Source organism: Lepisma saccharinum, chromosome 4 (assembly GCF_977018435.1).
Source record: "Lepisma saccharinum chromosome 4, izLepSacc3.1, whole genome shotgun sequence".
In the NCBI taxonomy this organism is placed as follows: Eukaryota; Metazoa; Arthropoda; class Insecta; order Zygentoma; family Lepismatidae; genus Lepisma; species Lepisma saccharinum.
Window position 1 is genome coordinate 47,796,183 of NC_139232.1, and position 16,053 is coordinate 47,812,235.

The following is a 16,053-nucleotide window of genomic DNA, read 5'->3' on the forward strand; positions in this document are numbered from 1 at the left end:
TTTTGTATAACATTTCTATCTTGTTATATGTGTTAAAGGTTTCATCCTGGAATGGAATGTCTCACATTTATGTGTGTTTTCATTTCCAATACATTCGAATGAATACATATTCGTTTCAATGGCATTTACAAAATCACCTCGGACATTTTTGCACGAGTGTGTTAGCCGATGCGTAGCATAGTATTTTAGGAACAACAGTTGAAAAAAATTCTTGTAGGACTAACGAAAAATTTCTTTGTAATCGAAGATCATAATACCTTTTAAGGTGTGGTAATATTATAATGGGATTAAGATACGAAACCTCTCGGATCCGTAACTTTTGGATCCGGATCCGAATGGATCCCTAGTTCAAACTCCTTCCACATATATTTCTAGATATATGCCTGTCCCAATCATTGTTTCTAGCAATATGTAAGATAGTCACTCGAATAAAGTACAATGAAAGTCCACTTTTTGAGAAAATATTTAGTTGGAATTAAATAGGGAACTCAAAAAATAGGAAAAAACTATGAGTGTGTGTTTTTGTCTGTTTTCGGTCAACCCGTAATTAGCATATGACAAGGGAAGTTATTTGTATACATACATGGCCTACCGACAATCCAGTGATGTCTACCAAGAATACTGCTTAACTAAAGTAATTATTGACACCAATTCTCTCTTTTTTAAGTAATGTGTAATACAATTGAGGCTTTCGGGAGCGCAGGGGTTCTACAGATATAATTTTTTGTTTAAAATTTGTTTTTTCATCTTGTTCTAATTATGCCTGTTGGGAAGTGGAATATCGAAATTTCACTCCCAACATGCTTTATGAAAAAGAAATGAACAAGTGATTTATGGTAAATAATTTTTATTATAAGATTTTTTCTATGTATTACTGCTCACAAGGAAAGCGAACACTTGAAAACCTCCAATCCTAAGGGACTTGTAGGGAGGTTCCATCTGCTGAAGGCTACTTTTGTGTGTAAGAACTGGAATGATTATTAGTTGATGTGACTTTCTCATTTACTTTTTATATAAGTTGAATATTTTTTTTTCTTCTTTGTTTTGCTTGCTACCTTTTTAAACAAATATGACCAAATCATATATGAAGAAAAGAATTATATGTATAAGTGAGGTGACCAACTTTCGACCATGAATGTAAGGGAGATTTAGATTTAGTCATGACAAATTTTGTGCATTTTTAGCAATTAGAGGTCACTTCCAGCACATGTTCATGGAATGGATAATATTAATCAAAATAAATAATTCAATTATACAGAAAAAAATAATATAAATTTGCATGTTTCGTAGTCCTGACGTATGTATTTATCCACTGATGCTGCGGAACCATGCATTATTTTAAATCATCTTGTGCATATTTCAAAAACACTTCACAACTATAACCATAATTATTGTATGGCTTGCCAAACTCCTGTTATATTGGAATGACTAAATTTTGAATTCATGATTGTAAATGAAATATGCGGGAGAAAGAGAATGTCAATACATGAACTGGGAGGATCCAAAGAAATTAGCTCTGTGGAAAATCCTCGGAAATGCAAGAGAGTTGGTTACACAATGTATATGTATCATGACTAGTACAGTAGAGTCTTGGTTATCCGACCTTCGCTTATCTGACATTCCGTATTATCCAACATACCACCGGAAAAAAAATCATCAATCGGCAACAAGAACTGCAAGTTGCGAGGGTGAGCATAGTCTATTTTTAGTTTCTCCCAACTCTACCGCGTGGTGCGCCCGCCTACACTTTGACTCCCGTCTGTCATTCGCTACTCAGTGCAGTTTATCATTGTATTATATTAGGTTCGTAATGTGTAAAATTATAACATTAGTTTGATGTTTAATAGGCTTTTTCTTAACACCTCCCTATTATCCGACATTTTCGCTCATCCGACGTTCTGCTGGCCCATTAATGTCGGATAAGGGAGACATACTGTAGTTAAGTTTTATCAACTTCAAAGCTAATTCCATCCACAACCCATTTATAAAATTATGGAGCTTTGCATGGATGCACATAATGTAATTTTTATTCTGGGGTCAAGATGATTGAATGGTGCATGAGGTGAGTTATTGTTAAAAGTTACACTGTAATTAAATTGAATTGTGTAAATGACATCCTTGCTTGCATGTGTCCTCCACAAGAGGCAGTAGCGATAGGAGTGGAATGCAGATATACTGACTATATAACAAATTTGACACTGTTCTAGTAGTTGGGCACTAATTTGGAGACACAGGATCAGCTTTTTTCATATTGTGCATCTTTGGAGGGAAACTGTTAAAACGGAATGTGTTGAACATTTCTGACCCTCATAAACATCATTGCATTCATAAAGAGCTTCTGATGATTAGGCGAACAGCAAGATATCTGACATAACATTCTTACATTGTATTTGCAATCATTAACCATTGAAGTTTTTTCCTTTATCCCCTAGATTACGTTACCTTCCATGCACTTGTCCAATAAACACAATTAACAAACTGACATGAAGCAAAGGACACAAACATTTAGTATTCAGTGTGCTGGTTTCATGAGATGTTCAGTGCACCCTTTGCAAGCAAGTTTAGTAGTTAATCCATGAACTAAGGTTCCAGTTTCCTGGCCATAGAGTCCAGATTTGAACCCCTGACATAGCGATGCATCAGCTTGAAAGCCACTTAATAGACTACATGTAGATATTTTTGTGGTTTCTAAAACACTATTGGCACCTCCCTGATAGATATTATTATTGATAATGTGAGGAGGGTCAGTTAAAAGAATTGGTTTTGAGCTGGTTTCCTTAATGTTCTCCAGAATTAGTTCATAATACGCAGTCCATAAACTTCAGATGTACATACTTTCATTTTCCATCCACTGTTGACTTCACTAAGAAATAATTACCAGAGGAAAGGCTAGTTGGTTTATATTTTTTGAGGGGGAGGGAGCTGAAAGCCTCACCAGGTCTGTTCTTATGATAAAGAAAATAGGCTCCCAATGCAGAGGTTGGATACTATAAATGGTTTTAGTCTTTTCTTGTGTACAGTGTTGGTTTTTATGAGAGGCTGCATGTGTCTTGTTTGCATTATGTAAAATGCAATGACACAATAGAATTCATTCTATCACATCCCTTTCTCTGATCTTGTCTAGTTTCTAGAATCATGCCTTGCAATTTTTATGTCGTTAGTTTTGCCTTTTCTCCACATTTGTAAGTTAATTGGGAAGCTTTGGTGGAAAATGAACTGATAAGATAGAAGAGATAGAGGCAGGAAGTTTTATCTGGTATTCCAAAACAGGACCCAGCCTTCCCTGATCAAGTTGTTTTCTACCTTGCAGTTTATCCTTAGAGCAAAGTTTCCAAAGACACCCAAACCTATTTTAAACCTTATGATTACAATTTGATTGGCACACGCAAGAGAGAAACTACTACCCATGGGATACGAGTAATACCAGGAGAGCATTTTTGTGAAAAATGTTGACTGGCACCAAAGTACTTACAGAAAGCAGAAATTGCACGACTAAATTTCTAATTACATACAGACTGGTCCTTTGCTTCCCAGTTACAGCAGATAATGTAACGTAGTTTACATTTTTACAATTTTTAAAGTATGATTGAATGCAAGTTTTAAAATTTGGAATACTTTGGAACATAGCTCCTCTTCATAGATTTTTCAGCGGAAAATGCAGGCTCGACCAGGACTCGAACCCGGATCTCTGGCTTACCATGCCATTTCTCTTGTCACCGAGCTAACACACTGGCCTGTCTTCGCCTGATTTTTCGCTCTCCCTGTTTTACCTGTGTGGAATCTCCTCTTGTATTAATTACAATTAATATACTTACAGTTGTAAATTCTTTCCAATAGAAACAGATATTAAACTTTAGTTTCCAAATTAATGGTTTGCACATGTTTCAAGTGCTATTTTTTATTTTCCAACCGAAAATATCGTTTGGGGTTGGACTTCATTTTTGGCAGGGTGCAAAATCATTGAAGACTGCTGGTGGGGAAAGATCTTAATCTACAAACTCACCCCCACATATTTGTTATTAAATTGTTACTAAATAATTAAAGTACATTATTATTATTATTAAATGCATATAAATAAATTAATTTGTTACTTTTATACATAGCAGGTATTTATAAAGTAGCAAACTAATTCCTTCACTAACTGTTTACATTAGGAAATAGTTGGTGTTTTTTCCTAAGCTGTTATTTATTTTTTGCTTTATTAATATGAATCAATTAGATTTCTGCATTCTTGTTTTACTTTTATTATGCATATTTATGTAAATCTTGTAATGATATCTTGAGAGAGAGAGAGAGAGAGAGAGACCATTCAACACTCACAACCACACTAATTTGTGTGAGTTTTCGATATTATCCTTAGTAGAGTTTATTTGAAGTCAAAGGTAATAGCTTATCTTTTGTTTCTTATAACAATAACTCTCCCCCGGGGATTTTTTGGTAGGGGAATTTTTGAGGCAAAGATTGTTGGGGGAAATGCCCCCTGTCCCCCAGGATTTCACACCCTGTTTTTTGGTAGTTTGTGCTGTATGCTTTCCATTTTTGTGTACATATTCTTTTTTGGTAGAAAATCTGTGTTATAAGATCTGCATTAGAAATTCTGTGTTATAACCCCTACCAATCTCCCTGGGCATGGCCCTGTTGTAAGCAGACTTGTGGTTTAACACAGCATGCTACGACACCGGGTTCGAATCCTGGCCTGAGCATGGGTGGTCTTTGTGAGTATCCTTTCATCACTAATCCTAATCTTCTCGATTAGCGAAATGTGGCAGAAAAGCGAAGCAAATAAGCATAATCAAATAAAATCAAGACGCTGGTTGTAAATCATTTTTGTGGGTTTTTGAAATATTGAAGAAAGGTCCGAGCATGGATAAAGGATGGGAGAATCTTCCGGGGTCATCAATTTAATATTTAGGTCTTTCTAGTATAGCGTCGATACTTCTGATCTGTATCATCTGTTACTTCATCGTAGTGATATTTTCATTTGTCACAATTTATGTAACGTCTCCATGTCCTGATTGTCACCGAAAGCAGAAGGAAGTGCCTATGGTGAAACAAGAAACTGCCATGACCTACGGAACATTCCTTCCGAACATTCGGATTGATTGACAGGATAATAACAGTGCCACGTTTGATTAAGATTTAAGCCAAATGACGTAACGACGAATATAGTGAAATGCTGACGCTGCTTCGTTCATAAACATACGTTCGATAATTTCATGTGGAGAGCATGCCAATGGTCAGTTGTTACGGAGTCATTCACAGTTAGTAGAATTTGGTATGCGTACTACTTAGGACCTCCCCACTACCGACTTGACGTCATTCTAGGACATGCCACACAGGCCATTGACTCCGGATTCTTTTTTTCTTATTTTTTCCTTCTCTCCTCACCTTAGAAACAGCCTTGAGAAGCTGTCCGTTCACCCCGAGAGAAGAACTGGGTCATTTGCTGTCGAGTAAAAGGCATTGGCGGCTAATGCAAACATAATATTCAAGGTCATATCTCAACGTTGATCTGGACGTGTTTTTTTCTGTATTAGAGATAATTTAAAGCACGTAATGCGCTTTTGTAATTTAATAATTTGAATATATTTGTCTGTGAACTTTACATTGTTAAAATAGTTATACTGAAAATGTGTAGACGTGTTAGGTTACAGCAATGTTAATACTGTGTGAGAAGTTACTCAAGGGTTCAATGGGTTCCGTGTTTCTACTGGACTCCATTTGCCCATATCAGTTACATAGTTTCAGGTTTGATCTAATCACATAGTCAGTGGCGGCGATTGGGTTCCAAAACTGAGGGGACAAGGTGCCAAAACGGGGAGGGGGACAAGGGCAGTTTACTTTCCCTTTATACATAAGGTTTATCATAGTGCAAGGAAAAAGTAGTAAAAAGGGGGGTGGGTCGACCCGGTAATCGCCGCCACTGCACATGGTGTAAATTTCTTTTATGCAAAAAAAGAAAAAATAATTTTAAAAAATGTACAAGGTTAACATTGCAAGCTGTTATGATTTTTCAGATTTTAAATGTTATGCTCAGTACATGTCCCGACATTGCATACGTGTTTCCAATTGCCGACCATAATACTGCTATGCATGCATGCCAATCACTGCAGTGTTTCCCAGCTAACACGGCCTGTTTCCACATTTGCTGTTCTTCCTAAATTGACGTATTTGCGGTGTACAATGGGATGCACAAGTACCACCCTTTCATTTTTCTTTCATTCTAAGTGTTTTTCAGAAATGAAACTTCATTGATGCGGTCGTGTCTCCTGCGGAAAACAACGTCAATGAACACGATGATGAAAATTTACCGGGTAATATTCATGCTTTCCACTCTAGTAAAGAAACAAACAAAAAAGAACGTAGCATTAGTTTGAAAGGTGAAATTCGAGAGATAAGAATGCGAAAATTTAAGTGTTTTTATATTTTGTACAGTCGACTTGTTTGCGAGTAGTATCTTAACAATATGTAGCGTACTTTTCATTCGCATGTTTGCACACTTTACGAAATTGATTGGAGTTTTTCCAGTAATTGATTTGCAGTTTTTTCCAGTCACGGGGAAAATGAGAGGTACTTAACGATCTATCAATAGCATTTCATTCTGTGTAGGTATACTTTAAAGAAACCATGTGTTTTTCTTTTTTAACTTGTTGGGCAATGCATGTTATGTTGATGTCGAAGTAAGAATGTGAAGAGGAGGAGAATGTGGAGTTATTTCTAGTGTGTCAATATAAACTTATCTAAGAATGGATGTCATGAAATACAACGATGCGGCGTAATAATGCAGCGTAAAGTTTTTGATCGACATTTAAAATGAGGTCGCTTCAGCACAATGCCGATTTTTCACCAGTCACACAGTAAGGCGACAAGCCCCAATACTAGTCAAGAGCTTCTGCACTAACACAAAGTTAATTCTTGTAATCTACTATAGAGATCAATTCGTCAACTAAAAACAAAGCGTACATTTAGTGACGTAATTTTAATACTTAGGCTAAAAGCTGAGGATGTAGAGGAACACTCGGTAAGCGTATGGACAAGACTGGAAAACACGCAACCTCACAGAGGATTATAGTGGCTATTGGTCCACAGAAAACGAAGGCCTCGTTAGCCTGCAAGCATGCAATTTAAGGGTGTAGAACGTAGAAGAGTGACTTATGATGGTATTTCCAAAATCACCCCTTCATACTAATGTGCGGCGTAAGGATCTTTATGTACAAACAATAAACTAGACCTCATGTTTGAAGGTGTCATTTCAAGTTCATCGAGTAAACAGAATTCATAGAACGATATTTCCTAAGAATTCCCATAATTGTAAATTTGAAAACCGCACAAGGCTAAGTAAACTACATCTGAGTAATGGTTTCCGGTTTCCGTAGTGCATAGCCAGTTCAAGCTTGCGAGCCAAGGATCCCGGGTTCGAATCCCGCTCGGACTTTGTTGTTTGTGAATGTCCATTCATCAATTTCATCACTCATCCCCATCTTCGCAAATTAGCCAAGAGGCACAAAACGCCAAGTAAAATAAACTAAACCAATCAATCATTCGCTGTTTTCCTAGATGTGAAGATACAATACCATTCCTTACGAAAACTTAAGATTTAAAAGAAAAATAAAGTAGCGACGGACAATTAGCCTGCTATTAACTTGGTAGGCAATTGTGTAATAACCACAAATTCACGAGAATGAATTAGGTACTAAGATGCAATACATTCGTGCTTTGCACTGTGGTAGCACTGGATGGTCCACATGAAAAGCGCGGGCAAACTTGCAGCAAACAAATGGTGGGGAATTTGAAACATTTTGTTACAAACATGATGACATGTTCACCCCTCAGTGGCCAGCTTAACGTGCAACGAATCCAGAAGTCCCAGGTTTGAACCCTGGATAACCATGTATGTGTGATTGATTTTCATAATTAGTTCATCATTCCTCATTGTCGCGATTAACCCAAAGGATGGAGAAGTAACAAAAAATAAGAAGTAGAAGAGAAAGGAAGACGTTCTTAATTCCTTCCTTCTTTTCTTTAACATTTCGGAATGGGTTTTCCCCACCATAGAATTACCCCAAGTCCCTCTTTTTTTTTTTTTATTCTGCCATAATTTCGGTGTCCAATTTGCGACTAGATTTTTTTATAACCCGTGGCGCAACGTTCCTTTAGAGCGAAGGCCTACAACCTTCTGCCGCCTTCACTCCCACATGCCTCAGCAGCAGAGGTGGACGGACGATCATCAACAGTTAAAATACGTTTTCCATGACCGGGTTACGCTACTCATTCGTAGCTCTCCAATTTACTAACGATGGTGGGTGGGTGGCCCCTGGTTCCATACACTGACCGAAATCTCCATAAGAAAAGTTGTTAACGTTTCTCGAACCAGCGCGCGTCCTGTAGCCCAAGCTCAAAGTCTGACGTCTTAGACCGCACAGTTACGGTGCGGGACAGAAAATTATTTAATTAAGAAGAAATCACATTCTGGGGCGTTTTACCGAGAAAGTGTGTTCTCATATGCTCAATAACCCAGTGGAGGCACATAGTGGTTCGCATGGGCGTAACTTGGGACTTAACTTTGGAGGGTCAGGTACGGACTTAAGGCTTAACTTTTGGGAGGGGCAGAGTCGAAAAGTTTTTCATTCCATAAAAATAGTGTCCAGGATTATTTGATAAATAACTTACGTTTGTGAAATCATAAATATTATTATTTATTACTTAGTTTCTCAGGTCTTAGGATGTTAACAAAAGTACCCTTATAAATTTTAACAAACCTGAAAATGTTAGGGGGGCAGGCGCCCCCTTCCCCCCGCCAAGTTACGCCTATGGTGTTTGGGATCCCACTTTAAACTGTAGGTCCAGTCCCGATTATCCTTACTGTGCATAAAGTGAACTTAAAACACCAAATCAATCGATTATTAGTTTAACAATTCTTTGAGCGTGTTGTACTCACTTCTGTGGGATAGCATGGCGTACTAGCAATATTGGCCATTTCATAATTATCATCTTGATTAATTAATCTAGCGGTGGAAAATAAATACTAATAATTGCAGCATTTGTGCAGCATGGTGCTGGCTACGTCTTCGCTTTATTTTTACAGCTCTCAAGAAAGTGAAAGCAATCATTGGCTGAGGTGGCAACACTAGTTCATGGAAGTGACTGAATGTGAATGAGGTCACGTGTCTGCATTGGCAGATGGCCAGGTGGGCCGTGCTTGTGGTCTTGACCGCTGAGAAGGTTTACCCTGTCAGTTGACGCAACCTCCCAAGAGCCGATGGCTATGCAGGGAGCCGATGTACTTCGAGGTCGGAATGTGGCTGCAGTTAGGGTGCATTTTTCGCTGTTGCCGCTTTGATCGCGGAACGAAATTCACTTGCATGTTGCTTGGTGAGGGTTGCCCCCACCAAGTTAACATGCTATCATAAAGTATAGTGGAACCACGAGCAAAACAACTTGCGCAGACCCGCGACTCCTGTGCACCGTACCCCCGCGAGTAGGGGATGGGGAGAGTGGACCATGCTTCCTTATGGCCCGAGGTGGAGGGAAGAAGGGAAAGCTGCGTGGGGACTTCTCGTTCCAAGGTTTTTTTCCTTGTGGTCGATCTATAGTGTGAGCAATCCTGTTTCTTTACAGAAGGAATTTATCGGCGCGCTGCATAGTCGTAGTTTACCCTAAAAATAACGAAATCGCCCTCCCCACGTAGGAAACGCGAGAGTTGCGACCATTTCGAAAAGTGATAATACAGTTTCCGGGTTTCAGTCTTAAGAGTTCATGGTAAAAACCAACATTATTATTATTACGTAACGGTTATCGATATATGATGGCATGACACATCACGTGCAAACTATAGACTCAGTACTATCGGTTATAGGAATTTCCAATTGCAAGGCGTAGTTGTCATCAGTCTGCAGCATCTGCCTATATAGACGTAACTGGAGACGTTAATTAATAATTTTATGTATTCTTCGCATTCGTTCAATACTGTTCTTATTTTTCTTCATTCCAGTGGCGTGCCCAAGGGGGGGGGGTCATAACCCTCCCTTTGACTCAGTATTCCTTAAAAGAAACGTCGAAGGCAGGAAAAAGTGCCAAAAAAGGACCGTCTACTAAAAAAACGTCGAAGGCAGGAAAAAGTGCCAAAAAAGGGCCGTCTACTAAAAAAAGTATACGTAACCCTCCACTTTCAGTTTCGAAATTCCTGGGGCCGGCCCTCGTTGCGGAGTGGTTAGCATATCGCGCTACGACGCCAGGAGTCCCGGGTTCGAATCCTGCCTGGGCATAGATGTTTGAGTGTCCATTCTTCAATATTTTGATTTGATTTACTTTATTTTACCTCGCTTTTTGTGCCTCTTGGCTAATTTGCGAAGATGAGGATGAGTGATGAAATTGATTAATGGACATTCACAAACAACCAAGTTCGAGCGGGATTCGAACCCGAGACCCTTGGCGTCGCAGCGCGATGTGCTAACCACTCGGCCACAGGGTCCGGCTCATTCTTCAATATCATCATCAAACATTCCCATCTTCGCTAATTAGCCAAACGTGGCACAGAAGCAAAGTAAATAAAGCAAATCAATCTAACTTTCTGGGCACCCCACTGCTTCATTCATATTTACTTTTTCAGTCATCCTGATTGTGTTTTGTGGCCATACGCCACACCTATTGTTCGCACTTCCCCCCCCCCCCCAATTCCGTTCTTCGCGTAGAAGTAAAACTAGTGCCAATAGGGATGTGTACACAATAACTTTGTCGTCATTTTGATTTGCTACTGTTGCTTCATGGACATTCTTAATGAACGCTTATTGTTTTGTTTATATTGCCGAAAATGCAAGCCATAATATAAATTTCATGTGAAAAATTGTTTTGGATACTTTATTCGATTGATTGATTGATTGATTTGTTGTTTTAAGTCCACTTTATGCACAGTAAGGCTAATCGGGACTGGACCTACAGTTTAAAGTGGGATCCGAACCACTTGTGCCTCCACCGGGTATCGAACCTGGATTACAAGGCGACGACACTACCACTGCGCAATCGGGTAGGCCCGATACTGTATTCGACAGTCAGACAACACTTGGTGGAAAGCTTTGTCCCTTCATCAATATAATCATATCGCTCATTCTCATCTTCATGATTAGCCAAAAGTGGTGGAAAAACGAAGTAAAATAAATCAATAAAAAAACACTTGAAATGCCAGAAAAAACGTGAAACATGAATTTGTCGTTCCCAGCGGGAAGCATACATTATAATTAGCTCTGTGCCTTGATTTTGTGAGAAATTCATGTTTTTTTTTAATTGTTTTCCCTGACCACATTGGGCACAGTTTTTTGTTGTGGTGGTTCTATTGTCCTATGCACTTGACGCTTTCTGCTCTTACATGATTCTGCACCATCTAGTTATGCCCCTTTTCAAATTTGTACTTGAAATATTTTGGATGACTGATGCATGTGAATATTTCATTATTTAGCTTCCTGCCTGGATGGCTGAACACGCTCGGTGTCTGTTCATTTTTCATCGAATAATCATTTGTACATTAAGAAGAAAAAAGTTTGTATCTCCATAGAAAGTACGGAGGTCTGTCATAGCAGAGGTACTGTGATCACCATCATGCTCTGTTCACCTTTATTTCCTAACTCCCCAGAAGCTGGAGCCGATTATGTATATATATTGATTGCATCTCTCATCCTAGAAATTGTATGCTAAGTCTTGCGGAAGAGGGAGATCATATCATTCAACAAGTTAGATGACATTGAAATTAAACTTGAAAGTATGGATTCAGATGTATTCTATAAAACTAGTGAGCATACGTCATCAGTATGCTATGTAATTTTACAAAATTTTCCAGAGCATGTTAATTTAGCGAATGGGGATTTGAACCCCTCTTGTTATAACAAAACAGTTTGTGTATCAATACGTTTTTATTAATGTTGCAGACATGGTTTCATGACTAAAAAATGGATCAAATTTTCTTTCATGATTTAGAAACATATTGTTTACTGAGTAAATTACAATTCAAATACTATATACAATAATATGCCATGCACACACACACTGATGGCGTAGTGGTAAAGTCATTGCCTTGTAATCAAGGGGTCCCGGGGTCAATACCTGGTGGTGGCACAATGCACACTGGTTCGGATCCCATTTTAAACTGTAGGTCTAGTCCAGATTAGCCTATATGTGCATGAAGTGGACTTAAAAAAAGAATTCAAACAAAACAAACAAAATTCTGTTGTATTTTTGTTGATCTGCTGCTGAAATGGATGGAAAATCAAGAATCTGTTGACTGAAAGTAAATTTTCAATGCTGAGCTTTTGATGTAGTTCAGAGTAGTCAGATGGGAGTATATGAACTACTTGCCTGTATGTGTGAACTAATTATGTGCATGAATTTCAATTATAACAGTTCATCTTGTTTTGGTGAAACACAATTCTAAATAATTTACTTAAATTCCTGTGTAAATTAGAAATTATGTAATGTAAATTCTTTTATTTTGTCTAATATTTAACTTCAGGCATAAGTTGGTATGGCATCTGACTACCACGTGGGAGACCCGGGTTCGATTCCCAGGTTTGATGATCTAAGGTTGGAATTTTTCCCACCTTGGCCCTGCACAAAACAGCTCTGGGTACCTAGGGTCAACCCTGGGTGGTAAAGATGGCCAGAGCATGGTGCTGATCACATCACCTCCAAAATGGCTTGGCTTGAGAATGTGTAGGGTCCTACCCCACATTCCCTAAATGTGCCTTCATTTGATGGTGAAAGTGCACGGGGAACTTTACCTTTACCATGAGCCCAAATATGGGAGATACTTGTTCCGTATATGCAAAGCAGCAATGAAAATCAGTTTTCATTTAAAGCCCATGGGATCAAAGAACAAACTTGAAATTCTATTTTTGCCTTTTGCGTTGGAAAGCAAGGAGCCTCACACAAACTCCTGAATCAATCAGGTTGGACCAGTTGCCATGGTGATGGGAAATTTTTGTGGTACATTGTCAAATTTATGCCTTGGAGCATGGTTCGGGGTGCTAGGTGCAGCTAAGCCTAATGGTTGCTGCCAGTTAGCAAATGTATGGGTCTCCATTCTCTGCCTCTCCCTGAACTCTGAGCAGAGGGTGCCCGGTGGAGGCACATAGTTGTTCGGATCTCACTTAAAACTGTAGGTCCAGTCCCGATTAGCCTTACTGTGCATAAAGTGGACTTAAACAGCAAATGAATGAATGAATCAATTAGCAGAGGGTGCATGTTCACAGCAGAAGGTGTCATTTACGACTGAACAAAAATCAGGCATGTGGCAACACCACACTTGGAAATTTCCACATCTGGAAACAAAAAGCAGGAGTCATCTTTGATCTTTTGGGCTTTACCTATTGAGCATTACATGTATGTATCATTACATAGCGTGGGCGTTAAGGGTACATAATCTTCAAAAATGTTGAGAACAACAAATGACACTTGCTAACACTGTCCAGTCTTTGCATCACACTATTCATTCTTTGGTATCTTCTTCATTTTTGTTTGTGATGGTTTGTTGCATATTGTAAGAATAGGCATATGCTCAATTTCATGCATTTTAATGAATTAAAATTTTTTCAGGGGACCAACACTCCAAGGCCTGCATATGGTGGCGGGTGTCAGAAAGGCCCACGGCCGTCCAACATGACGCCAACTTCGGCGGCAACCACAACACCCTCATATCGGCCGCAGAGCAATTGGGGCCCCTATCCTTCTGTGCGCTACCCCATTCAAGCTACAGCAGCTTACACAACAGCATATGCGCAGCCTCCCACAGTAAGTGTCTATGTAGGATTTTAAAATATTACTATTTCTTTACCCTGCAAGGGGCTAGTGGACATTTCATTTTGCCTGTTTCAGTGGATACACCCTGCATAGAGCGAAATCTTTTCAGGCAGTCATTTAAATTGGTAATAGATTAAGAAATACAATCCATCACAAATAATAGCACCACTATGAAAAACTATTATATTTTCAGATAACAATAGTTATTGCAAACTGTTTTTTGGGTGCACACACTTCAAATGAACTTATAATGGTTCGGTTATATTTTAACTGCATTCATTTTTTGTAAACTTGGTAATTAAACAAAAATTTTACTCTTTATAAATACATGTGGTGACTATGTAATTCTGAAATGTAATGTAATGCATGTTGTAGGTTGGGTCACTTTTTTCTTCACTTTTTATTTATAAATGGTTGAAAATGATTGAAACTATATGGAAATTACCACAACTGTTCAAAGAATTTTTTTTTATCATTTTTTTATTTTATTTTTGTGAACATTTAAATACTTTGTCCGATCACCATGGACGCTTTTAATGCTGCTAGCCTATGGGGCATATTGTTTACAAGTTTTTCAGACATGCAACATCCAGTTCGTGGTGCCAGATGGGAATCAGTTCATAAATATCTTCCCAGAAAGTTTTTTTGTATCTGTGTCATGGTGCATTGTCATCTTGAAAAATAAAATAACTTAAATTCTGACCTGAGAAAAAGTCTGTGGCTATTGACAGCAACTTCTGATTCAGAATGTCACTGCAATATGACCCATTAACTATTTTACTGCAAAATTCTATTCGCCTCACTCCCTTTGAGGTGAAGCATCCCCACGTCATGATGCTCTCTTCTGGCTCTGATGTGCTTACCAGTTAAAGATGGCTTTTTTTGTGGACTTTTCTTCGTAAAGCCTTTTTCATTCAATCTTCTGACAACAGTCATAGAGCTTATGCTGTATCCTGCATTAGAAGATACATCGCTACAATTTTCCTGGAACGGGAAGCTCTATAAATCCAAATGAACAATCACTCAATCCAAGTGTGCATTTGTTTTCCTTTTTCTACCACACCGTTCTCGTAAAGACGCACCATGCACCTTTTGCTTCTGTAGTATTTTATCAACAGTAGTTCCAACAGTGTTCTGCATCCCCAGTATTTTGGCAATTTGTCTATTTGTGTAGCCCTCAATCGCAAGGACAGGATTCTTCCTTGTATACGGGTACTTGTGTTACCCTTTTCCCATATTTCGCAATTTGCATGGATAGTGAGGAACTTAAAGGCTTAAATGATAATAATACACTTCCGTACAAGCAGACAATCAATGACAAACTACTTGCAGGAAGACAACCATTTACCACTGACATAAACAAGGAGCAAAACTATACTGTCAGTGTCCACCATTTGCATGTTGAATACGCGCACACCAAGCGGAGGTAACCTGAACTACTGTAGCAAACCAAAGAGTGCTGTGATGCACACCTCAGACATCAAACTTGCAGTTGACATGAAAACAAGATCATTATGTTATGAAATAACACCTCACAGAAATCACGTTAAATATGTAATTTTTACTAGTGATGCTATTTTTTTGTGACTGACTGTAATCTAAAATTGGGAAGTTTTATTTGCTTCTTGAATGTACCCAATAACATAAAAAAGTTCTTTCTGAAAGGCAATATTTTAGCATTGTTCAGAAAAAGACCCACTTATACGTACTTTTCATAATTATTTTTGTTTAAGTTTGTTTAAAAGGAAGTTGGACTTTGAATTACAAAGTATGGATATTGCCAATTGTCTCGAAGTTACTCGATAAATGTTTGCAAAGATTTGTAGTTTGTACTACAAAAAGAATGCCAGGACATTGTCTCTTCTGATTGCATTTGCTATGAAAAGTAAAACTTTTGTGCAATCAATGTTGTCACAATATACATTAACCTTGAAGTTATACATTTTTGAAGATAGCTGCCTTAATATGTCGAGTTTATATATTTTTCAGGGACCAGTAATAAAGTTCAAGTTTTGAGTCCACTTTACAGAGTTGAATAAGGGGTGGTAAAAATTGGTAAATGCATGCAAAGAACATGTTGAGATTAGTATATGGAATTTATTTTAGGGTGGTGATTAGAATATAGAAGCAAAAGCCTTAAGATAGAATATGGTTGCATGCCTGCTAGATTGCTAGCCTCCCACCTTCTCCTCCAAGAAATTGACTTCCAAACGAGATCTAAAGCTGACATTGGCTACCGCGTGGAAGACTGAGGTTTGAATCCCGGGA

The 16,053-nt window shown here is 38.4% G+C and overlaps 1 protein-coding gene across 6 annotated transcripts in view; it reads left to right on the forward strand.

The window, feature by feature from the left end:
- Window positions 1-16,053, forward strand: part of shep (RNA binding motif single stranded interacting protein alan shepard) — a 154,735-nt gene that overhangs the window by 105,613 nt on the left and 33,069 nt on the right. For all 6 annotated transcript variants that reach the window (XM_083120482.1, XM_083120477.1, XM_083120480.1 and 3 more), the window contains one exon: window positions 13,582-13,776. In XM_083120482.1, coding sequence (XP_082976608.1) covers window positions 13,582-13,776 — 195 coding nt within the window. The remainder of the gene's footprint in view (window positions 1-13,581; window positions 13,777-16,053) is intronic.